The sequence below is a fragment of the Copadichromis virginalis genome, linkage group LG13 (genome assembly GCF_057382275.1).
Source record: "Copadichromis virginalis isolate Kocher_CV1m ecotype Utaka linkage group LG13, C_Virginalis_male_GT1.1, whole genome shotgun sequence".
NCBI classification, from domain to species: domain Eukaryota; kingdom Metazoa; phylum Chordata; class Actinopteri; order Cichliformes; family Cichlidae; genus Copadichromis; species Copadichromis virginalis.
In genome coordinates this window covers 19,194,218-19,218,553 of record NC_140630.1, presented here as the reverse complement: position 1 = coordinate 19,218,553, position 24,336 = coordinate 19,194,218, and the positions used below count along the sequence as shown (strand labels likewise).

The 24,336-nt window shown below is 41.5% G+C and overlaps 3 protein-coding genes across 8 annotated transcripts in view; 2 read left to right on the top strand and 1 right to left on the bottom strand.

The window, feature by feature from the left end:
• The first annotated feature begins 933 nt into the window (after nucleotides 1-933).
• On the top strand, nucleotides 934-13,605 carry arhgap22a (Rho GTPase activating protein 22a). Of its 3 annotated transcripts, none has more exons than XM_085477800.1 (10): nucleotides 934-1,103; nucleotides 6,062-6,258; nucleotides 6,930-7,017; nucleotides 9,990-10,115; nucleotides 10,255-10,465; nucleotides 10,564-10,696; nucleotides 10,776-10,849; nucleotides 11,198-11,319; nucleotides 11,451-12,438; nucleotides 12,562-13,605. In XM_085477800.1, the coding sequence occupies exons 1-10, from the start codon at nucleotides 971-973 to the stop codon at nucleotides 12,779-12,781; spliced, it is 2,292 nt and encodes a 763-aa protein (XP_085333926.1). In that variant the 5' UTR covers nucleotides 934-970; the 3' UTR covers nucleotides 12,782-13,605. The 3 variants fall into 3 exon arrangements, with proteins under 3 accessions (XP_085333926.1, XP_085333925.1, XP_085333927.1); XM_085477799.1 differs by having other exon boundaries at nucleotides 9,987-10,115; XM_085477801.1 differs by lacking the exon at nucleotides 934-1,103 and adding an exon at nucleotides 2,770-3,206 and having other exon boundaries at nucleotides 9,987-10,115.
• mapk8a (mitogen-activated protein kinase 8a) lies at nucleotides 13,163-23,483 on the bottom strand. 2 transcript variants are annotated; one of them, XM_085477803.1, is made up of 12 exons: nucleotides 23,312-23,483; nucleotides 19,562-19,728; nucleotides 19,180-19,309; nucleotides 18,980-19,038; nucleotides 18,730-18,868; nucleotides 17,902-18,067; nucleotides 17,596-17,667; nucleotides 16,652-16,834; nucleotides 16,414-16,538; nucleotides 16,233-16,296; nucleotides 15,505-15,582; nucleotides 13,163-15,052 (listed from the first exon to the last, which is right to left on the bottom strand). In XM_085477803.1, the coding sequence occupies exons 1-12, from the start codon at nucleotides 23,345-23,347 to the stop codon at nucleotides 14,874-14,876; spliced, it is 1,398 nt and encodes a 465-aa protein (XP_085333929.1). In that variant the 5' UTR covers nucleotides 23,348-23,483; the 3' UTR covers nucleotides 13,163-14,873. The 2 variants fall into 2 exon arrangements, with proteins under 2 accessions (XP_085333929.1, XP_085333928.1); XM_085477802.1 differs by lacking the exon at nucleotides 17,596-17,667 and adding an exon at nucleotides 17,214-17,285 and having other exon boundaries at nucleotides 23,312-23,367.
• Nucleotides 23,046-24,336, top strand: part of ptpn20 (protein tyrosine phosphatase non-receptor type 20) — a 28,466-nt gene continuing 27,175 nt past the window's right edge. For all 3 annotated transcript variants that reach the window (XM_085477796.1, XM_085477794.1, XM_085477797.1), the window contains exon 1: nucleotides 23,046-23,829. The gene's annotated coding sequence lies outside the window, so the exon portion shown is untranslated. The remainder of the gene's footprint in view (nucleotides 23,830-24,336) is intronic.

The window sequence follows — 24,336 nt, the reverse complement described above, 5'->3', positions numbered from 1 at the left end:
CCAACCTAATGTCGTTACCTCTCTAACCTGCTCCGAGTCATTTGTGCCATGACACTTCCTCTGCTCTCATTAATGGGATATGCTTTTTTCATGCCTTCAATTACACACACTCATTTCCTATGTGTCCCTCAGGACTGTATTTCTAGATTATAGATGATATTCCACACACCCCAGAGGCTGGTGTGTCTGGTCTGTGTGAGTGGCCATGTCGTGTGACATAATTCAGTGTCTGCTGTACTGCCGCTTGTACATATGGAGTGATCAAGTTGATCACATAAAGGCTTTTTAACCTTCTGTATTCTCTTGTCTTGATTTCATCTCCAGCTGGTTGCCACTTGATATCCCGATTTATTTTATTTATACTGACGATGTTTTTATGCTGTAAGAAAATATGTTTCACACAATTTTCTGACCCCCTTGATTTACATATTGGAAAACCATTTACAGCGCTTTATTTTGCTGTCTTGTTAGTGATACGAGCAGTACAGTGATGCCATTTAAAGGAGAAACTAATATTATTTTTGTACACAAGTCAGCAGTTTTCACTTCTTCATCGGGCCAGCTCACTTCCTGAGTGAGAGACAGACTAAAAATGAGGACAAGGACAGTGGGAGAACCCCACAGCTGTGTGTTATTTCCCTATAAAGCAGTACCTATCACTGCAGATGCCTCAGACAGTGTGACTTTTTTTTTTTTCGCTGCACGGAGAGTCTGGCTCCAGAGAGAGAGAGTCGTCCGGTCTATCCATCCAAGACGACATGGCAAGTGCTCGCATGACAGTCTCTATTTCCTTCCCTCTATCACCGTCTGTTCACATCAGCATTCCTGAGAGACAAGTCAGAGGCGTTACTGATAGCAACTATAGTGGTCCCTTTTCTGTGAGCATGTGAATGTCATTTGATTTGTTTCTTGGAGATTGGCTATTAAGCAGAGGACTGAGACTTCAGTATTGTCATTGTTTAGAGCCTGAATGTGCTTGCTTGCTTGTGTTATGGCTCTAGAGATGGCCCCGGTGGAGAAGGATACCTACGGTGCACACAAGTTCAATGCCATGAATCCTAACAGGACTCCATATATCAGTGACAAAGCAAAGGAACTAGCAGGTAAAGCTCAGTTTTTAACTTGTTTTGTGTTGAATGTCACCATATAATACAAGCTGATTATTTATTTTAAGCTTAACTTCATCTGAGCTCTCAAATGAAGTTAAGTAGTAATTTTGTTTTGTCTTTTTCATCAGTGTTTCTGTATCCATCTGTGTGATCCTTGTACTGCCTGTGAGAGTTTAAGCTGTTTCTATGGCCAAAGTTATGTTATTACAAATGCTTCTCCTTCATAAAGTCCTAACGTTTGGTGTCATTTGTAAATAACGGACTGTTACAGAAATCTCAGTCAGCTCTTTCTTCTTACAGCGTCTCTGTAATGTATATTGGTCTCATCCACCCTCTTGATTTCATGATTTGGAGGCTTTTAAACAGACTACAACCTTAGAACAAGCTGAACAGGAACAAGAACATCACACCCTCGAGACTTTTGGTTTTTACCACACAAATTACTGAGTGATTGAGGTAGTTTGGCATTTACTGTCCGACTGTAAATCTCACCCTGAGTGAAACAGGATACTTAATATGAGTGTTTACAATACAGTTTTGTTTGATTTGAACATATGTCCACCCAAAATCTGTTCTGCCAAATGTCTGCGATGGATTATATGGTCAAAGCTTACATACTTTAAAAAAACACACAAAAAACACAGAGATTTAAAAAGACATTCTTTTAAAATGTTAATGTTAGGGCGGTCCAGTGGATGGGGATGTTGCCTCCCAGCAAGATTGGCCTCAGTTTAATCTCCTGACAGGGGAAAAGCTTTCTAAGTGGATTTCAGTGTTTTCCACTTTATGTGGATCCACTGCTCTAATGCTTTAGAAAAGTCTAATGGACTTTTCTCCAAAGTCCGAGTGATTGTGACTTAATTTTACTTTATCTGATAATAGCTGTCAGATCAAGATGTTGCCTTACAAACTTCATACACTGACTTGTGGCTGTGGATGATGCACCATCTCTCCTCCCAAGCAGAAAGTTTTTTCTAAAGGTTATTAATGGATTTCTAGTTCTTGTCTTGACTTCCTCTAAGTGACATTTTTAATGACATTTTCAGACAGAGGAAATTGAAACCTTTTTATAACTTGTCTCTGATTGTTGTGCATCAATAAGCTTCATTTTTAGATCCTCACCAGGTGCTCGGCTGACTCAGGACCTCAGGGGAGTCAGCGGTAGGTGCTTCTTCAGGTCTGAAGAAATAGAAAAATCGTGAAGTTCTGAAGATGTCCTTAGGAAAAAAAGTTGATGTTGATGAATTTAGAACTAGAAGGATATCCAGACATTTTCACATACATTGCAGTTTTTTTATATGTCTATTCTAAAGTCTTAAAACAGCTGAATAAATGTTACATTTCTAAATGCCTGCTTGTCACAGGGGTTGAATGTATTTAATTCCATTTAAAGATATCAGCAAAACTTCTGAGATTTACAGCTATACGTCGACATCGCGGTGTCACATCTACTTGCACTGCATCATAACACTTAGTGGTGAGACTGATGTCAGTGGAATCAAATATATTGATCTGAGGTTGTACATCAGGGTTCACATGAGCCCATAATCAAATCTCCACAACCAGCTGTGGGGATTGTGAAGACTGTGGAGCAATAGCGAAGCTAAAAACACAGAAAAGGATGACAAGACAGAGGACACCAAGCCAGACGTATGTATAGATGGTGAGAAATTGATACTGAGAGTGTGCAGCAGAAGGCAGAGTGACTGATAAAGAGACAGACCAAAGAGAAAGAGAGGGAGAGAGTAGGCAGGGCTCTAGGTATGTAAGGAACAACAGCGTACTGGGCCAGTGGGACAGAGAGGGGGAGTCAGACGTAAAGGAAAGAGGGGATCCAGAGGAGAGTGTGAGGTTAAGTGTGTGTGTGTGTATGTGTGTGTGAGTGTAAAATCAGACAGAGTGCAAGACTGTGAGCCAGGGAGAGAGATGCTCGAAGAGGATGAGGAGTAACAGGGCGAGGCAACAGCGAGAGGAGCCGGTAGAGCGTGTATGTGAGGAATAGTGTGTGAACAGAGGGATGCGGTCATGTCTCTGTGAGAAGAAGCAGTATAGCAACGGTAACCATGCTGAGCCCCAAGATAAAACAGGCACGCCGGGGTAAGCACAGTCCCTCCTCCCTTTCCTCTATCCTTCATCCTGGCTTCATTTTTCTGTCTTGCCTTCCTTTCTTGCTGCTTTCTGCTTCTTTTTTCTTTTCCTTTTTTATTTAACTTGCTGCTGCTGCAGAGCTTAGTCTGCTGTCTTTTTCATTGTCTATCATCAATATTGTCATTAGTGCTTTCACTGATAATGACATGCAGAGCAGTGTGTCCTTGCATCCTAGTGAGCATTTTACTAGCAATTTGATTCATTTTCTTGCATGATCCTGAGTGTAGTGGCTTCAGCTGTTCTGTGGAGAGCTCACTGAGTGTTAACAGGCTCTACTATAGGGTGATGTAATCCGACATGTCTTCCTCAGGTGATTACACTACCCTTATTCCTAGAAGATTTAATTCTGATGGAGATGAGGCACGTTGTAGTAAGCATCGGTGCTGGGAAGATAATTATCGGTCTCAAAATCACTTGTATTCTGACGTGTGCACCTGAACGCATGACTGTATCTCTGTTCAAGGTTTCCCCCAGCTATTCGGCTGTGGGTTTTTGGCAGGTGACAGAGATTCAATTGGGAGGAATGCGTGACTCTCTGCCCCTGTAAATCCCAACAGCTGACTCTCAAACATAGTTCCTCTAATGCTGGGTAAAATCCATTTGTGACCACAGAAGTTGGGACACCAAATATATGTTCCTCTCACATGATATTGTGGAGATTAATATGGAAGCTGTAAATCAGAGGAACAGCTCCTGCCACCGAGATCATCATGATGCAGTGTATAAATACTTCCTGTGCTCTTCATAGCAAGCGGTTGCTAGATAACACACAGTTTGGCACACTGTTGCAGGTGCCACGGGCAGTTGTGACAGCTGCCACCTTAATTTGAGGAAAAAATGATTATTATTGAAATTGCTGTTCCGATACATCTTCTTCGTGAAGCTTCATTTTTCTGTGTCTTTAGGCGAAGATGTTCCTTCGTTTCCCCCCTGGCAGCTGATCACTTGTTCTAGACCAGCCGTAAAAATCGGATCATAAAAGATGATGGGGTGGAGAAGTGCCTCCTCTTTCTCCTTCACGAATACAGTCAGAGAGTGCAGTAGTTGCTTGCCATGTCTTGTGCGCTTGCCATCTCTCATTTGCTGTAATGGTATCCTCCTTTGATTAGATTCCCAGCTCTGCTCTCCACTGACCCTTTTATGCAGCATCTTTTAGGGCAAATTCAAACAGCATCTCAGAGCTGGGTCTGGATCCTACTCTGTTATGCTGGAAGACATTTACAAAACTGTGAATGATGTAGATGAAGCTTCTCTATTATCTGTATAGTTGGATGATTACTGAAACATTTGAGTGGATAACATAAGGGCTTTAGCAAATATTATGTGGTCCTTTTGAGATACCATAGATTCAAAATTGAGAGGAAAACCATTGTGAACTGAGCTGTGTTTATCATCATCACTAATAAATGTATTATTGCACCCTTATCTCATTCAAATGGTAATGACATATAATACATTTTATATTAATAACTGAATTATTTCAATAATACATAAATAATTTACATTTCAATCATTTAAAGGTTGGAGCAGCTATCCACAAGGTAAAACCTCATAGAATATATTCAAATACCACTACTGTTGCTACCACCACAGTGAGACCTTGTTACTTTAGATTAAACTGTTTATATATACCTTTACAACACTTACAATCGGCTTAAATTGCAAACTACTCAGTGGTGAATAAAATAGTTTCAGTCAGCTTCACTGCAACCAAACATGAAACCAAACAGCAAAACGCTACAGTAATGCACCATTAATAATCTTAACCAGCGTGAGCCCTTTTACTTTTGATACTACGGTGGGCGGATGTATAGCTGTCATGTTTGCACCAGAACGTATGACTATAGTTCTGTTCAAGGCTTACATTCACTCAAATACTGCTGAAGATGCTGTACTTTACTTCAGTAATACAATTTTTAAGCTTTACTTTCTATGTGTTTTGTTTTGTTTTGTTTTTATATAGAAGTATGAGACACGGTTACATTATATCTGCTGTATTTATAAACCTTGATGAGCCTGCTTCAGCTGTCATTTTGGAAATGACTGCTTCACACAGTCATTCTTCTTCCTTCTCAGCAATCATGACTCTGCAAAGGAAGGATGTCCAGCAAGGGGAGAAATAGAAATGAGGAGTCCAGACAGAGAGCTGATAACAGAGCGAGAGAAAGAGAGAGGGAGGGAGAGGAAGAGAGAGATGAAGAGAAGAAACAGGAGAGGGAAAGGAAAGAGAGATCTCTGTCCAGGCCCTTAAAGATACCTTCCCTGCTGTCCTCAGCAGAAAGCAAAATGCAATTAACAAGGAAAAAAGATGCCATTGATTTCTCTCTTCTCCCCTCTGCCTGTGCCTTGTGTTTATCTCTCTCTTTTCTCTTGCTGGTTGACTCCCCAGGGATCGCTCTACTGTCACAGTTTTTGCTCCATTCCTTTGGCATACAGATGCTAATATATAATCCATATTTTAATTCCGGCTGTAGCAGTCAAAGCACAGTCTGATCCAAAGCAAAACCTGTCTATGTATAGCAATGAGACTGGAAATAATGGATGCCCTTGTTAATATCTGAAACAAATTAAAACATGTACAGAAATAGACGAGTTTCTTAAAACAAGATGGCTTTGCAGTGAAATGGAGGCATTCCCTTTGTAGGCTGAATTCAGATGAAATCTTGATGCATGGCCCATGCTGTGGGCTTAGCGGTACCCGAGGGAGACTACAAAGAAAGATTTAGAAAATTACTTATCCCGTGTCTTTGTGGAATACTGTCTCTGTCAATCTTTTTCTGATCTCAATGTGTGTACCCATGCAGCGCGGTCCAAAAGCATGGTTCTCGGAGAGTTGACAAGGGTTTCCAGGCCCTGTTCTCCTCTGGATCATGAGAAAGCGCTGAAGGCGGGCTGGCTCAAGAGACAGCGGAGTATCATGAAAAACTGGCAGCTGCGCTGGTTTGTCCTGAGGACCGAAGCTCTGTATTTCTACAAGGATCAGGATGAAAGCAAAGCACAGGTATTGCAAAATAGCACATATGAGATATTGACACCTGTTGCAAGGCTGCTCTGTTATATTCCATCGTATTCCCCCTGAAACATCTGAGCCAACTTCTTGAACTGATCCGATTAGTATTTAGAACCCAAAACTGATCACTCGACTGTGTTTTTCAACTAAAATAAAACCAAATGTGTTTTCCATTCTCTTAAATAGCCAAGTGAAATAAAAGTGACCGTGTTTTTTTTTTTAAAAACTGTTTGCTAAATGAAATACTTGGTGTCGAGCTATGGCTGGGTAAATATCATTATCTTTAACACAGAAAATCAGCTCCATTAAGACCTCCCCACAGTCTCCATTAAAGCCATAGCGTGTTGTTACTGCCCTGACACATACACTGATTATGTGGTAACTACCTACCCTGTGGTTGTGTCTGAAGCACTTAGTTTTTGACCTTTGACCCTATCTGTGCTGAAAGGATCAAAAATGCTAGTACATCAGGAAGCACCAGTAGGATAAGTAGATGAAGAGATGTTTCCCTGAGTCATTCCTCCCTCCATCATCATTGCCTCCCTCTGTTGGACAATTGCCCAGAGTCCCGTGTACTCAGCGCTCCATAATATTTAACATTCACTACACGCCCTTGTCCAGAACCTCTGATATCTCACACCTTCCTCGCCTTTCTCCGGCAGGGTTGTATTCCTCTACAGGGTAGTCAGGTCAATGAGGTGCCTGCCAATCAGGACGAGCCTGGCCGCCACCTTTTTGAAATAGTTCCAGGTGAGTTGGCATAGTGACAGTTCTGTTATATAAGGAAACAAGTAAGTAAATAAGCCTTGTTCAAGAGATGCTGAACAATCTGTTTAGCACCGAGTGCCAAATAGAAAACTTCGCACTTGGCTCCCTTTAGATTTTTAAGTCAAACTTTATGTTTTACCTAGCGGTACTTTTCTCTGTGTTGCTTAAAATTGTGATCAGACTATACATGCAGCAAACCTCTGTTTAACCTGTGCTGATCCAAGTATCTCTTGTACCATCTGGTAGTTTTAGATGGTCACAGTGAAGAATGATTTTAGGATATTAAGATGCCTCCCTGATGTCATTGTTCAAAATGTCACTATATATAGATATACATAAATCATGCTTACAATGAGCTTAAAGTGCAATGAATTCTAACAGATAAAAGTACCCAGCTGTAAATAAATGTGCCCCACTGCAACTAAACGTAAAAGCAAGATCCTCCAGTAATGCATGCATTAATAATTAATGTAATTAGAATATAATGTATCCCGGACTGGGGCCATTTTCATACACAGTGAGCACTTTTACTTTTGATACTGATAATGCTAAATGCATTCACTAGGTGTATGTTTGAGCCACTGTACTCTATGTAGATATTACAGTTTTTACTTTGCTAATTCTAAGGCTTCATATATCACGATGTGATAAAAATAATAATAATCTGGTCCTTAACGAGGTCTAAAACCATTTCAATACAACCTGAAGTGAACAACAACAACACATACATATTACATGATTATTTCTTTAACCAAAATGAATCCAAAATGCCAAAGCAGTGTATAAAAACTATGTGATTCACATTGACATGATCTTGTAAAACCACTTTTAGCAATAATAACTTCACGTTATTATTTCTTGTATGATTTTATCAGTGTCCTAAATTATTGTCAAAGAATTGTGTCCCAGTCTTCTTTACAACATTGCTTCAGCTCATCGAGGTTTGTGGGCATTCATTTGTCCACAGCATGCTTGAGATCCATCCACAGTATTTCATGGTTGAGGTCTCGACCTTGACTGGGACATTTCACACTTTGATTCTTTTTATTTTCAACCATTTTCTTGTAGATTTGCTGCTTCATCTAAGCTTTATCTTTCAGATTGATGACCTCACATTTGACCTCAGGTCCTCTGGCTGCAAAATAAGCCCAAATCACAATCCACCACTGGGCTTGACAGTTTGTGCTAAAATGCTGTGTTTGATTTTGTCTGTCCAAAGAAGGTTTTTAACCCTCCTAAGCCAAGCTGCAATGCTCTTTTTGGAAATAAGATGCTTTTTATTGGCAACTGTTCGGACAGGTCATTCTACTGTCATGAACTTTAACTGTTAACATGCTAACTGAGGCCTGTAGAGTCTTATCTCTTAAGGTTTTTGTTTGTTTGTTTTCAGTTTCTCTGAGTATTTCATGGTCCGACCATTGGGTGAATTTACTGGGACTTCGACTTCTGGGGAAGGCTGGCAAAGGTCTTAAACGTTTCCCCCTTCGGAATAATCTTTCTAACTGTAAAATAATAGACTTCAAATTGTTTGGAAATCAACAATTGCATCTCTAAGATCATTAGTGACATATTTCCTCCTAGGCATTGTGTTGGTTAATATCTGAATCCTCCACAGAAGCAAACTGCCAAACATCTACTTTCTAGATGATCACTGTCTGATGATCAGGAAATTAAATACATTTGATCAGCAGTACCTGGCTCTTACTTACCTCCTTAATTCCTATCAAAGTAGTAAGGGTGCACTTAATTTTTGACACACTGCCTCTGCATTATGGCTTAGCACGTGTTAAATAAATAACAACACAGTTTTGTAGTTCATCTGAGGTTGTATTTACATAATTTTAAGACATGCAGATTCTTTTTTATCATATCTAGATGCATAAAATCCCAATTTAAAAGGGGGTGTACTTTCTTTTTACCATGAACACCTTCCTGCTGCTCAATGGATTTGAATATTAATATCCAAATGTACTTTAATTTTTTTATGGAGTACTTTACTTTTGTTTATTTACCACCTTACATAAAATCAGCTGTTTCATTTCTTTTTACAGAAGCATGAATATCAAATTTCCATTGGAATATAAGTGGATTTTTTTCCCTCATACATTCAATTTAGCTGTTCCAGAAATATATAAAACACATTTATTTTAGGAAAATGGCTGGCAATAAAAATGTAGAGTTTGTAATAAATGGTTTATTATGTGCAAATACACTGCCCTCAGTCTCATGTGACCTTGTAGGAAAAGACTGTCTAGTTGAAAAAAACAGTGTGAAAACACATGTGAGGAAAGGTCCAGGACAGAGAGAGAAAAGAGTGAAAAGCATGCTGCAGTTGCTGGTGTCCCATGGGAAGCCTTCTCTTTCTGGGTTGTTTGTCTCTCACACACAACACACTATGCACCACAGTGCAGGACTTAGCAATGAATGCGGGTACTAATATGTATTCTCCACAATGAGCCATGTGCAATCCTTGCTAAACCCACTTTTCAAATCCTGTGTTTTGTATTGCTTTTTCTAAAATATGTGAGTTAAGTTTTATGCTTTTATCTCTGCTGAGTATTTCCACCTCTTCAAAGGCAAAGGGGTACAACGGGAGAGAATTCCACATAGGGTAATCAAAGCTGTGCTGAAATGAACTAAATGTCAAACTGAAATGTCATCCCGGGTGGCATCAAGCTGTGTTCACCCAGAGGAAGAAAAGGCAGAGCTGCATGATTGTGTCTTTGTACTTTACAGGGGCGCTTGAGCTAATGAGGTTATTGAGAATACTGATATTGATGTTAGCAGCTGGATCTGTAAACAAAGTAATTCTGCAAAGTCACTTGCAATCTAATTTGCAGAGGTGCTATCTGTTTTGTGTTTGATTCCATATGATTAATAGTGAATTTGAAATGTGCTAGTCATTATTCTATAGGGACCAAGACAAAATTGAAGCATGGCTTTCTTTTCAGCAGGGGCTGGAGAAAAGGATCGAACTGGTATAAGCCATGAATCATTCCTGCTGATGGCCAGCTCCCAGAGCGACATGGAAGAATGGGTCAGAGCCATACGTAGAGCTATATGGGCTCCACTTGGTGGAGGTTTGAGTCTTTAAAATGTCCTAATATAGACACACATGAACACAGAAGGGTCTGCATGCCTTAAAAAAGGGATACGGGGTTTGCATAAGAAAATTTTTGAGCTATTAGTCACATGAATTTCTTGGTTTTGTGACTGAAGGTGTCTTTGGGCAGCACCTAGAGGAGACAATGTTGTATGAATCCCAATGTGGCCCTCAGAGACTAGTCCCTGTGCTGGTTGAGCAGTGTGTATGCTTCATCCGTGAAAATGGACTCAAGGAGGAAGGCCTTTTCAGGGCCCCCGGACAGACCAATCATGTTAGAGAACTGCAGGATGCCTTTGACCGCGGTGAGAAGCCAGTGTTTGACAGGTGAGGCAGTGGGAGGGGGAATTTTATCCACAACAGTATGCTAAGCCATTATCTGTATGGAATAGTACTCTATATTGTGCAGTCCTTTTCTCTTTCAGTTCCACAGACGTCCACACAGTGGCATCACTGTTAAAGCTGTACATACGAGAGCTGCCAGAGCCTATAATCCCATTCTCCAAATACACACAGTTTCTCTCTTGCGCTCAGCTTCTTACCAAGGATAAAGAAATGGTATTGAATTGTCTACTTAAGACTTTACTGGTACATTTCAAAATCTGTTCTTAGCAATAAACATCTACTTTTTTCCAAGGGTATTACAGAGCTCGGCAAACAGGTGAAATCACTTCCTCAGGTCAACTACAACCTCCTTGAGTACATCTGCAAGTACGTAAAGTGTATCTTGTCACCTATATATATATATATATCAGTGCTGATGTCATTGTGATGGGACTCATTATTCTGCCTTCACGGCTTCACAACTGATGATTTGTCAGCTTATCAAACCAGAGACATTCATTACACCCACATTGTCTTCATCAGGGGAAGTGACATCACTGTGCATAATTGCATATCTTCTCTAACTCCTTACATTATGGAAAAAAAATCCCACGCACCAGTCACAATGAGACCTCTCAATCATCCGACCTGATTATTTTTTAAAGCCAGCTTTAGCAAAGCTTAGCACTGATGATTATATGAAAATAAGTTTTGCTTTTGGTTGTGTCTGTTCAGGTTTCTGGATGAGGTGCAGTCTCACTCCAATGAGAATAAGATGAGTGTTCAGAACCTGGCCACTGTGTTTGGACCTAATATCCTTCGGCCCAGAGTGGAGGATCCAGTCACCATGATGGAGGGTTAGAGAGCACATCGATCTTTGCTAATTTAATGCAAATTTGTGAATAAAAGCATGAATTTCAATCAGTGTGTACAAAGTTTCAAGATAACTTGAGAAATTTGTTGTATTTTTGTTTGCCATTCTAAACAGGAAGTACGCAGGTGCAGCACCTAATGACTGTGCTGATTAGTGAACACTCACGACTTTACCAACGTGAGGAGCCAGAAACAGAGATTAAAGTTCCCATACAGCGCCAGGAGAGCCAAAGGTGCAAGGTGGAATGGCTTTCACAAGAAGACCCTGACCACCCACATCCCTCAGGGACAAGCTCCAAAATGCCTAATGAAAAAGCCCAACCTTCCACTTCTTCTACAGACATTAAAGTAACAGCAGTGAGCCCTGTTACACTGGACAAGGGTGAGGAAAGTCAGACTGAAGGGAAGAGCAAAAGCAAGACAGAGGAAGACATCAAGACTGAAGGAAAAGTTGGAAGCGATGCAGCTGTTAGCCCTAGCAAACAGGCTAAAGCATTGCCTTCCTGGAGATCCACCTTCAAGGGCAGTGCAACCTCAGGTGGGCCAAGAGGGAAAATAGGGGGATCTGCAGGGGACGTGTCGGCTGCCGGGGGGAGCAACTGGTTAATGAATGGTCTGTCATCCCTCCGAGCACACAGACGTACCACCTCATCTGGGGAGAGACTAAAAGACTCAACTGTATCGCTAAAGGATTCAACCCTCTCCCTTAAAGAAACTACTCTTAAAGACTCTCACAGAGACTCTGATGAAGATTCTTCTCGAACATCCCTGTCTCACAGAGCTCTCCACCAATCCCACAGACTGTCTGCTTATGACAACGTGGCCCCCTCCAGTCTAAGTCTACCTGCTGACACTTCGTCCATCTGGACGTCTTACGAAATTTCATTGTCTGAGCCAGAAGGGAGTGATAAAGCAACAAAATTAGAACCGAGTCAAGAGAGGCCCACACAGTTGAAGGACTGTGCAAATACTTTGGATCACAGTCCAAGCTGCAATGAAGATGATGATCTTGCAGAAACAAATGAAGATGCCACAAGCAAGGTGGCCCAGCTCAAGCAGGAACTGAAGAAACAGAGGGCGAGCTATGAAGTCCGTATCCGCAAGTACGAATGAGTCATTTGTCATTCTGTTTAGAATAGCCATTCAAAATCAAAATGTATTATTTATTTATTCATTATTATTCATACATGTAATATTTATTATTAATTATATTTATTTCATTTGAGGTTGGAAGAGTCCTGTTCCAACTACCAGTCCCAGATAAACCGCCTCGAGGAGGAGCTAGACCAGGAGAAGAAGAAGTTTCACATGCTGGAGATCCGACTCAGGAACTCAGAGCGGGCTCATCAAGATGCAGAAAATCGCAACATTCTCCTTCAGCAAGAGATGGAGGAATTCTTCAAAACCCTCGGAGATCTAACTACAGGAGCAACACGGACCAAATAGACCAGACCAGCCTGCCTTCATCTGGTCCATCAGTGGAGGAGGAGCTCAGTTACTGGGACGCCCAACCAGCCCCAAAGCTTTGAAGACCAAATACCTCTAGCGCAGTACTAATTGCCATCTTTTAGTACAGCTCTCTTGTGCCTACACTGACCAGTGCCGGTGCCAAACAAGAACTCCTCTGGACCAAGCACCTCTTATTTGTCATTCCTTGCTGTTATACACCATAGGTCATTTAATTAGCAATTGAAATTTCCTTGTAAGAAACCAGAAAAGGCCTTACTAAAAATTATGAGGTACATAATACATAGATACGTTATTGTTGATGCTGATATTCTAGAAAGAAAGGTAAGCTTTTAGTAAAAGAAAGAATAATGTGAGACGTTAAAATTCAACTCTTTTATTTGCAGGAGTTGAAGGTTGACAGTTTCCATTTTCTGATGTATATATTTGGTCTGTTAGTGAGGCAAGTGACCTTCCCAAAAGACACCATAAAAGGTTAACTCGTTGCTGACAGTGTTTGGCCAATCAGAAGAATGCATTGTACCGGTAGTGCTGAATGGCTCTTTTTTCCCCACGTGTACCTGCACTAATATCAGATTTACTCAGAGGCAAAATCCTGCTTAGTCTCTTCTATTGGTTTTATTTCTAAGGACAATGAAGGAGGAGCAAAAAAATAAAAAAAAATAAAAAGTTGAATTGTGGCCAAGAGTCAGGACAGCGTCACATTCCCCAAAGTGCATTTTGGGAGCTGATGCTAGGGGTTACTGCCTGGAGTGCCCTACCATGAAAAAAAAAATCAGGCAAAAAGGACATTTTGGGAATTTGAGCCTTACAAAAAGTTATCCTGGCAAAAGCAAATGTCTGTTTCCCAACTCTCTGAAAGCATAAGTACAGTGCAATCTACAGTAAAATGTACAGATCTGTCACTAACTTTACTAATCCATGAACTATACTGCACAGAAAACAAAATGCATATAAATAGTGCTTCTGGATTAAATGTACATTACATACAATGCATCCTAGCTTGAAATAAACAAATAAATAAATAAATACAGAAAACAATACAGAAAAAAATATATACTTTTTTGCATTTCTTTCAAAATGATGTGTGCCAAGATACTGTTTCTTCACAAACATGTTTGAATGAGTGCATGTGTGAGGTAGAACTCCGAAAGATGCACCACAGAAGAGAGGAGCATCGGCAATGGAAGAGAACTAAAAATCATGGAATTGAGTAAGGGCACTTAAATTAAATATCTTAAATATCAGACAGCTGTAGATAATATCAGACAGTAGGATAAAGTGACTAATTTAGACTTGGTGTCTGGTGATGTCCCCAAAACAGCACTCAATCTAGCCAGTAGGGTTGTTACAGCGCTCACAGTAATCATCGACTCATTCTACATTTCTACTCGCTCTCTTTTCATCCAGCTCTTGCTCATCCAACAGACCGTCAACTACAAATTACATCTAAGTAAAAGAACTAGTCAGAATACAATCAGTTTACAGTACGCTATAGTAACAAAAAAAAGGTCAGTGTCAGGGCATTGACCGTTAGACTGTTTGCTATAAATATGCTAACTTGGATGCAGCAAGGGGCACTTTCTACAAGATGAGGAACAATATCAAAATAAAATCATCGGTTTGCATCAAGATCCAAGATCAAGTGTGCTATAGTTTACTGTTAGACAGAATTAGTGTTCATTCAAATGCCCCACCCAACCCACCCCCCACCCAAAAAGAAAAAACTATACAAAAATATACTCAACATAATGGTAGTGCTAACGGTATGGCATCTGAATTTGTAGTACTAGCTAAAAAAAGAAGAAAAAAAAATCAGATCCATCTCTTTCATAACATACATCACAGTTTCACATCAAAACTCTCTGCAGCAAAAATACAGTAATAATGATACAATTGCAAACCACAGTCATTTACAGCTTTATATGGGGGGACAATCTGTACATTAAAAAGCACGGCTCTACAAACTAACATGACAAGTTTCATTGGCCTAAACCCTCTCCCATCACACACGCTGATGAGAAAGGACATTTCCGCGTTGTTCGCGTGTATGTGCACCGCGTGTCTAACGTTATCTGCAGCAGGCCAGCGCGCCCAAAGAGGTGTGACCGTCTAAGCTGCTGTCTGTTTCCGAGGTCATGGTGGGGTCACTGCTTGGGTCAGTGGGCTCTGTGGACATGGACGAGATGTCGTTGGCCGAAGAGGAAGAGGAAGATGTGGGCTGAGGAGGGCTGTCAATCACTGCTGCACCTGTGCTGCGAAAAACACACATCAACGCCTACGTTTCGTCAAAAATACACAGGTTAGTGATATTTTCTGGTCTTTTACAAGAAAATAAGCTACTTTCTGCTACAAATGATTTATATTAGGATGGGACTGGGCAAGCAGGATGTGCATCATTTACTTTGGCTCGGGAGGTTAAGTGGGTCATCCCACTCTCTTCAGCTCGTACTGTATAGCCCTCTAAGAGGTCAGTAAGACTAGAAAGCCAAGATATATCAGTGCAGTCCATCCTGATGTCTCACTGGCTTTACTAATAAACCATTTGTGCATTACTCAGTCGTGCACAGAGAGTGGGTGTCTGAATCTTATGAAACTACAACTTGTCTTGTTATCTGATAAACAAACATTATGTGAAAAAAAAATATTGCAGATGAATCCTTTCCACCTTCTTATCTCCCTAAGTTCTCAAGATCACTCACCTAAAGGAGACGGCTGGCCTCTTATAACTCCGTTCCTTTTCCATTCCTCCCATTCACTCACTTCCTTATAAATCAGCTCTGCAAAAAAAAGGAAATTTGTTTTCATTCAATCTGGTGGGAGGGAAAGAGGAATCATCATATGCTTTCCCGTATAGCTGGAGTGTACTGCATACTGTACGGTCCAAATAGCAACATGTTACTAATTTGGACTGGCTGTGCTGGTGTGACCCTTCTAAAAATGATTGAGGGGTCATTATCACCTGGCAGGGATAAGGATGAGCTCATCCTGCTGCATAACTGAAAGTGATATTTACTCACAATCTTAAGTCCTCTCATGCCCAATAGAGTCAGGTTTCCCACAGTGGAAAACACTAACTGAGAGGCTTTAAAAAGGTGTCTAAAGTCACTAAATACACCATCTGGCAGCCATGGCAAAGATGCAGAGCTTCACCTGATGTTTCTTTGCATTTATACAGTCAATCCTGCTCTACTGGATCTCTTTGGATATGTTTTTTTGTGCTTTATTTTAATAGAAATTGATTAGGTCACCATTCATAACATCCTTATCACAAACTCTGACCACCTGGTAATTTGCCACAGCGTGCACATCATACTAAGTATCACTTTCAAACATCATAGCTTTCTGGTTCACTTCTGTGTGGCTTCTGTCTGGCAGGTAAATAATAAATTAAGAGTCAAACATTTACAGTCACAGGAAGCTGTCTAACCTTTCCACTCTTCCACGGTGTGCTCCCGTTCATCCAGTTGTTTGTCCGGGATCTTTGGTGGGGGCTGAGAACGAAAAAATGGTTTAAATGGCACATTGGTGGTACAAGAGTGATGCCAAGTTTCCACTTAAAGTCTCATGTAACACATTCAAGAATCACGCAGTATCGGCGATCCACTTACCGCTTCCACTTCAGCTGGATCATACCAAACGTTAATATAGGGGTGCTGCAGGGCCTCGTCTACCGAAATACGCTTGGAGGCGTCAATTACTAACATCTTGGATAAGAGATCTCTAGCTTGGCTTGCTGTGGGGGTTAACAAAAAAAATGATGGCAATTAAGATCCCGTGCTATTGATCACAAGGATGTCATTTGATGAATCAGTTATTGGTTGTTTAAGTCATGACAAGAAACACCACCTTTCAGTTTGTTGTGATCAGAGTCGGCAGGGAAGAGAACATCTGGGAAGAGTTTCTCAAAGCTGTATCCAGCATAGCGGGGCCTGTTTTCTACGTACGTTCTTACTGAATGGTTCAGCTTCATTAGAAAGTCCTGAGATGGAGTGCCTAGCTGCTCAATTACCTTGTTCCACTGGTCGATGTCTGAAGCGTAAATGTTAAGGGAAAAGGCCACATACATACGCTCCAAAAGACCATAAGGGCAACATGACATTTAGCTTTCTTTGAGGTGCAAACACTAACAGCTCTACTCACATATCTGCACACAGGATCTATGGTGGCATGGCTATTCACTTCTTTTCTATTCAGCCAATAAATAACTATAGTGTGTACTCTCTCGCCGGCTACCACCATTTATTATCTAGATTTGCCTGCATTTTATCTCGATATGTGGAAGCAGCAAAGGAATGACAGAGGTAATGTTGGTGGAATGGCGGAGTGAAAAACTCTCGGGATGGTGGTGGATCTCTTCACACTAGATGAAGTGATGACACAGTGATAAATCAATGATGGGGAAGGATACGATCAGTGCCAGGGAACAACACACTTCCCCTGATCATCTCAGCCACAATGCATCCCACTGACCATACATCCACTGGAGGTGGACATTTAGATGGCAGGGAGGTGGACATGCAAACAAAAACGGTGAAGAGAAGGGGAAAAAAGGACACAAATGAACAAAAATAAAACAAAGTGAGAAGAATGTAAAACGGAACAGAAGAGGTGCGGCGATTAGAACAGAAGCGAAGCCGCGACAGCCGGATGTGGGTGAGCTCGAGTGGGAGAAAGCATTGTTGAACAGACAGTTAATGACGTGATGATGAAACAGAGAAAAATCTGACAGAAACTTTATAAAAGACTGTTAAAAAAAACGGCGAGGAAGAATTTAAAAGACACAAGGATACAGTCCCTTCCTGGGAAAAGGATTTTATGCCGAACCATTTCCGCTAGTATGCAGCCCACTGACCATATGTCCACTGAACAAAGCCAATAAGAGGTAAGGAGAATGCACAGCAACAGGTTAGTTATATATAAAAGGTGAGTTAGCAAGCAATTTCCCTTTGTGTAAAGAAGCATGCAGCTTAAAGCAAGCAAGATTTATCTCTAAAGCCTCATACTATGGTGCAACGGAAGTTCATTTTTTTACACTGAAAATCTAAAAAGGCAGACGGTGTAGACTAATAAGATACAGCACAAAGGAAATCACCCACCATTGGCTTGGTAGCCCATGCCCAGGATAACCTCAGGTGCTCTGTAGTACCGTGTAACTACATACGGTGTCATCAGGAGGCCCGTCGCAGCTGTCCGAGCCAAGCCGAAGTCTAAAATCTTTAGTGTGCAGTCTGACTTGACGACAATATTACTGGGCTTGAGGTCCTACAGAGGAGCAAACAAGCAAAAAGGCTTAGAACCTCCTTCTCCGTTTCAACAAAAGGCAGACGTGTTTACTGAGATGCTTTCCTCACTTTCACATAAATCTCATGGCAACAGGCTGATGTTTCATGCTAAGGAGAAAATAATGCTTCTTTCTTGAACAATGTTTGATCAATACTCGTGTCAGTAAGCGGCAATTGTCAGGTATGGGTGCCACAAGCACACTTGGCTGCATGTTTCTTGCAGCACTGATGCGTTGCTCTTGTAAATCACAGCGCACCCATTCATTTCACACCTGCTTCTCACTGATCCATATGAGAAAATGATTCAGCTTCCATCGTCAGAGGAGGTGAGAAGTCTGTATCAGCTTACAAGAACGGATAGAAAATCAGGATTTTGTTCAAAGATGTTTTATTAGGAATGTTTGCTCTGTCATTTAGTAGCTATAACAACATATGCTTTATAATAACAATATAATTATGAAGTAATCCGATTTCTGTTGGGGTTTAGTCATTAAAACTGTATTGAAAGACTGCATTCACCACTTAAAGGCGTGCCGGATGACCGTTTGCCCTAACACCTCAGCGTCAAGTATCACAGCAGGTTTAACAGGTCAGAACACTCCCTGGCATTAGTGTGTGTGTTCATGGCCAGCTGATGCTTACCCTGTGAATGATGCCGGCAGCATGGAGGTGTTTTATTCCGCACAACATCTGATAGAGCAGATAGGAGAGCCTCTCGTGGTCTAGCTCCATCTGTATGACCTGGCACAGGTTGGCATCCATCAGCTCCATCACCAAGTATCTGACGGAGCGGAAACCATTTACAGTTTAAGCTAAAGAGGCATTTCAAGAAAACACGTGACAGGATTTATTATATTTAGATTGTACACTGCCTGTGTAACTTGATACTTACACATCTTGGAATTCTTCGAATGATTTTTGTGGTGTAAATACATTTAACAGACCAATGATCTGCGGGTATAAAGTTGCATTAATCAAAATCGTGGCATTTCAAAATAAAATACAACTTGGGTCGCACGCACACTCAAACACACTGAAACCATTACAATGTCTCCTACTGGTGAAAAGTATCTGAGTACTTAGCCCACTTACATTTTTGTGATTGACACATTTCATTAGGACTAGCTCTCTGTACGCCCTCTTGGCGTGGGTCTGATTTTGAAACGGCCGGCTCAGCTTCTTGATGGCAACATTTCTTTCAAGGATTTGGTCGTAAGCAGAGCTGAAGAGCACATAAATCAGCATAAATGGGTGTAAGACATGATAAAAAAATAACGATACTCAAGTTCAACACCTTCGAGGTCTGAGCTTGTAACATAAAGTGGCACAATTTACAACTGATGTGGGCTTGAATTTTAGTTTTATCAGTAACAGAAGGTGTCATTAAATTAGATTGTCGTGGACTAATGGAAAGAGTGACCGCTATTTCTCCAAGCAGCTGTTGACTGAATAAGAATGAGGCTGAACCACTCACCAGACGATACCCTGTGCTCCTGATCCAATGGGTCTTAAATTCTGGTATCGCTTCAGCACGGTGAATGTTGAGTCCCCCACATCGACGCTGTAGAACTCCTTTTCTCTCTTGTTTTTATTCATGGTGAAATCTTTGATTACTGCCTTCTGTGCATCCAAAAATGTCCTCTGTGGAGACGGAGACGCGTTTAAATATTTTGCAGAGCCAGAACTACACAATAGATATCCCACTTGTCCTTCCCTGCTCCAGAGAAAGCAGATTAGGAGTAAAGGAGAAAAGAGAGTGCTGAATTTCACACTAAAAGCATCTCAGCAAACTCTGAAACGCACCAAGACGGCAGATTTGATATCGTCAGCCGTGGTGGCAGAACAGCAGGCCGCGGGGAGGTCTACTTCATCATATGAAGCAACTCAGAGAGTGACTCTATCACATGGAAAATCAAGCCCGGTGATAATTCCGCTGAGTTTGGACCCCAGCCCAGGAATCCAGCTCAGTTCTACAAGCAGATCCTCCACGGGCACATGTTAACTGGGTCAGTTTCCACCATGAGACTGCGAGCCCAGATAATACACAACACATGGATGCCGACTGGTGCGCACGATGTTCATCAAACTGAAACGCCTAAAACCTAAAAAAGGAGAAAAACTAAGCAGCTTCCTTTCACTTTCTTCAGTTCTTACATAAGTGACATAATCACCCTCCCCATTCTCATTCTTCCACTCTTCCGACAGACAGTCCATATGAGGGATATAATTGCCAGAATGAAGTGAGTCAGCTCTCCTTCTGTTCCTCCAACGTCACAAAGACGTCCATAACATCCACCTCCCTCACAATATGAAAATAGACATGCTGCTTCTTTTTATATTCCAGACCGGAAGACAATTGTGCTCATCCAAGTTATGACGGCTTAAACGGCACCGCTGTTGGTATGTAGCGATGGCCGTGATATGAATAGTTATTAGCTGCACATATGACGGATGATCTAAGCCATTATTTTTTGCAGTAATGGCTATCTGTGATGATAATTCGGGCCAGATTATTACAGTGAGGAAATTGCACTTGATATCTTCTTGTGCCCTATATTCATACTTGGTCACACACTGTGTTAATATCAATGTCCCTAATGTGAAATAACCGGTATTGATGCCTAGAACTGCACGTGGCAGCAGCAAATTCCCCTAAAATCAATTGCCTCACTGCTAGATTGCAGTTATGTGTCAGCTGCAGTATTTATAAGGGTTTCAGCAGCCACATTAGTAGTCTCATGCAGCACTCAAGAAGCTGGGAGTTTGGATGGATTTAAAGGCATGCAGAGTGCTGCGAATCATCGAGCAGCCCCAGGCTTTCTGCAAAAGCACAAATACAGCAGGTCATTCACAGAGTTCACTGCCTTCTAATGATTCACCATTTATTTTCTATAAAAAGAAAAAGTTGCTTCACTCTATCGATTTAACAAATAGCTTCCAAAGTCTATACTTCATTCAGTCAGCTCCTAGCGATACATATAAACATGAACACAAGAAAACCAGCATTTGCAATTTACCACAGCAGAATACAATCTCCCATTGTCCCAGCTTACATGCATCACTCATCAACAGACACAAGGGATATGTCAGCCATGTACATGTTTATTAGAGTTTGCCTCGTGGACACTTTTTGTCATATAGCAACCTTAAAATATGCTCAATCAAAAGTTTAGACAACCTGCTTTCCAGCGCATACGCGCAGAGAATGTACGGAAAAAGACTACAAGAAGAAAATGACCGCGCTGCGCCTCAGCGATACACATTAATAACAGAGACCGAGTGAAGGACCGCTATTATTCATCTTCAACCCATGTCAGAGTGTTAACCTTGGACACACGACCCCTCTGCCTTGTCCAGTCGATGGCAGAGATAGCTGACGGTGATAATAACGGCCACATCGCGATATGACAGCCAGGCCCTGATTTTGACACAGTCGGTGATGACACCGGTCGGCTTCTCCCTGAATCTGTGAGCGAACCGTACACGGACTATCAGACTTTGACGACATTCAAAACAAACAAGAGGGATTCTGTTAATCAGTGAGGCTACAATGTAACACAACAGCCGCTCGGTGAAGCGGCGTGAACGTAGCCACTTGTGACCCTCCCCCCACGACCAAACAATAAGCACGTCTGAGGAGCGGAGGTGCGAATCCTCCTCTTACCTCTGTCATCAAATCATCAAACTATCGATCCCCCGGCTGCTCGTTCAGCGGTGAAACGTTCCGGGGCTGCGGGCTATTTGTTTATGCCGCCGCTGAATGATCATTTATTCGGCTGCGCGGCTTAAAAATACATGACCTCACCAAATTTATTGCCTACGTTTCCATCTGACTGCCACTGACAGGCCGGGACGCGCAGTGCGCACGGGGCATGCGTCCCACCAACAAGACGTCACTCGTGCACAGAGACACACCCACCTCCTCCTCCTACATCCATCCTCGCTTCCGCTTATGTATCCAGCTATTTAAAAATAGTTTTGGCCAACTTCCGTTTGAAAAATATATTTATTCTGCATGCTTTATACTCGTTATGAACACAGTGGCAGTGCCGAAAATTAATAAATATTCTATTGTTAAGGGAAATTAATCAGAGCCCTAAAAATAATGATCATACTTCCAGTCAACAAAGCTCAGCAATGCAGAAATGTGATTTCCAGCTTTCAGTTTGTAATGAAAAGTGAATAATCAAAGTGAATGTCATACAATTTACCCACACAGCCATAAAGACAGTGGAAGTTCCAGGCTGTGTGGATCACTGAACACACAGGTCAGACAGAATAGTGTCCAAAACAAAACACCTTGGAAACAGATCCCAACCTCTTCCTAAAACTGACCTTGTTGCAAATCCTTCACAGGGGTATGACGTGAAGGTATGAAGTGAAGCTCTGGAACAGCTTCAAGCAAAGGGAATTCATAGTTTTTTATACTGTTTTCCCTCCTTTGTCAAGTCTGTTAGGTTATTCGGATATTTTTAATAGTCTAGAACTGAAGATATTTCCTTTAATCTATCTATCTATCTATCTATCTATCTATCTATCTATCTATCTATCTATCTATCTATCTATCTATCTATCTATCTATCTATCTATCTATCTATCTATCTATCCATTTTTCAACGTAGTAAATGATGGGTTTCTTACATCAATGATGCTAGTTTAAATTTCTATTTTACCTTAGTTAAACTGTCAGTATTTATCATATATATGCTATATTACAGTGGTTTCAATAAAATTATTTCAAAGTTGGACTCGTATTTTCCCGGAATAGTCACTGATGTAGCGGAACAGAAGATATAATATTGAATCGAAGTCAATATTTATTATCCCCTGTAAGCTGTTGGGTAATTTGTAAAGGATGAATGCTCTGCAGAAATCCACAGCATATTATGAAAAAGGGTACCATCTACAGTCCATCCATCAGTTCCTTCCTTCACCCACACCGGCGTACACTACACCAGCGTACGCTGCACGGAGCCTGCGAAGGCATGTGACTGAGTAAGGACATGAGATAAAATTATGTTAACTTAGCGCTGAGTAGTTTAAATTCTCCCAGCGCCCACCTCACAACCCTGGACGGTCGTTATTCATCTTTGTCCCTGCGTAGGTACAGACCCTGCAGAGACAAGCTGCGCGCAAAAAAAAAAAAAACCCCGACCTGGACAGCGATGGATAAACGTCCCAGTACAGACTCCCGCAGCAAGACGAGGCTACTACGGTTTCTTACCCCCTGTTCGAAGAGAGCCCGCAGTGTTATGATCATTGTTGAGGAGCAGCCCCACAGCAGCGAGCTCCTGCCCACTGGCGTGGCCGAGATCGTCCGTTCTACCCGGGCTTCTCTGTAGCGCACCAACACCGGGGATCCACCGCACCTTTGGGCGTCAGACGGATTAGTTAAATCGGTGTAGCTGATCTCACCCCACCGGCTATTGGTGGCTCTGACCCGTCGTTGTCAAACCGCGGGGCTAATCCAATCAAGTGTTTAAAGACGAGACGCCAAGAATAGCGCCAATTACAGTAAAAAGTTTCAGATCTTCAGCGTGGTGAGTGTGGTAATAGTGCAAATGAATGGGGCACCATGTATAGTTAATGTCATTGATGAATTGCCTGCCAGAACCGAGCAGCCTTCACAGCGAGGACATCAAAACAACAATGCGATGATCACGAGGATTACTTTGAATCCCTGGGAGTATTGAAGATAATACTAAGGATCAGACCGCTGACACAGGTTACATATGGTACCAGGTAACGCTCTTTATCAATTCATTTTACACTGCTGTTTGCCACATGTGTGATACTGGTGTCTTCATATTTTAATTACATTTTATTGATTGAAGATTTGAGAAGATATCTAATCTGCTTTAGGCACAAACCCCAGAGATACAGCCACAAGACTGTAAAGAGAACGAACTATAAAATGTGTAGCTGTGATGTTGAGGCCTGTAAGGACAAAAATGGTCTGGGTGAAAATGGTTGTATGTTATAGACTGCTTATGCTGTAATCACAACAAACAATCACTCACCATGATAGCTTTACGCCCACTGTATCATACTTTCGATTCACATTACTGGAAGGTAGGGTTTATTCTCACCTTGTAGCCAGAAAGAAGGTTGCATGAGACCTAGATCCTTGAAGAAGCGTGATGTCCTAAATTCCCCAGAATATATCGCAGCATTTGGATGTGAATCTACATCAAGTGTCTGTCTGCTTCATGATTAAGTAAGAATGTTTTACTAACAGTGTAGGAAGGC

Coding starts and splice junctions, on each gene's coding strand:
- mapk8a (XM_085477803.1), bottom strand. CDS start 23,347: ATGATCATAACACTGCGGGCTCTCTTCGAACAGGGG. Junction 16,835..17,595: donor CCTTTTCCCAGGAAGGGACT/GTATCCTTGTGT, acceptor TTTACGCTTCAG/ACATCGACCAGTGGAACAAG. Junction 15,583..16,232: donor CACCGTGGAAGAGTGGAAAG/GTTAGACAGCTT, acceptor TTTTTTTTGCAG/AGCTGATTTATAAGGAAGTG.
- arhgap22a (XM_085477799.1), top strand. CDS start 971: ATGTGCTTGCTTGCTTGTGTTATGGCTCTAGAGATGGCCCCGGTGGAG. Junction 7,018..9,986: donor CCTTTTTGAAATAGTTCCAG/GTGAGTTGGCAT, acceptor CTTTCTTTTCAG/CAGGGGCTGGAGAAAAGGAT. Junction 10,850..11,197: donor CTCCTTGAGTACATCTGCAA/GTACGTAAAGTG, acceptor GTGTCTGTTCAG/GTTTCTGGATGAGGTGCAGT.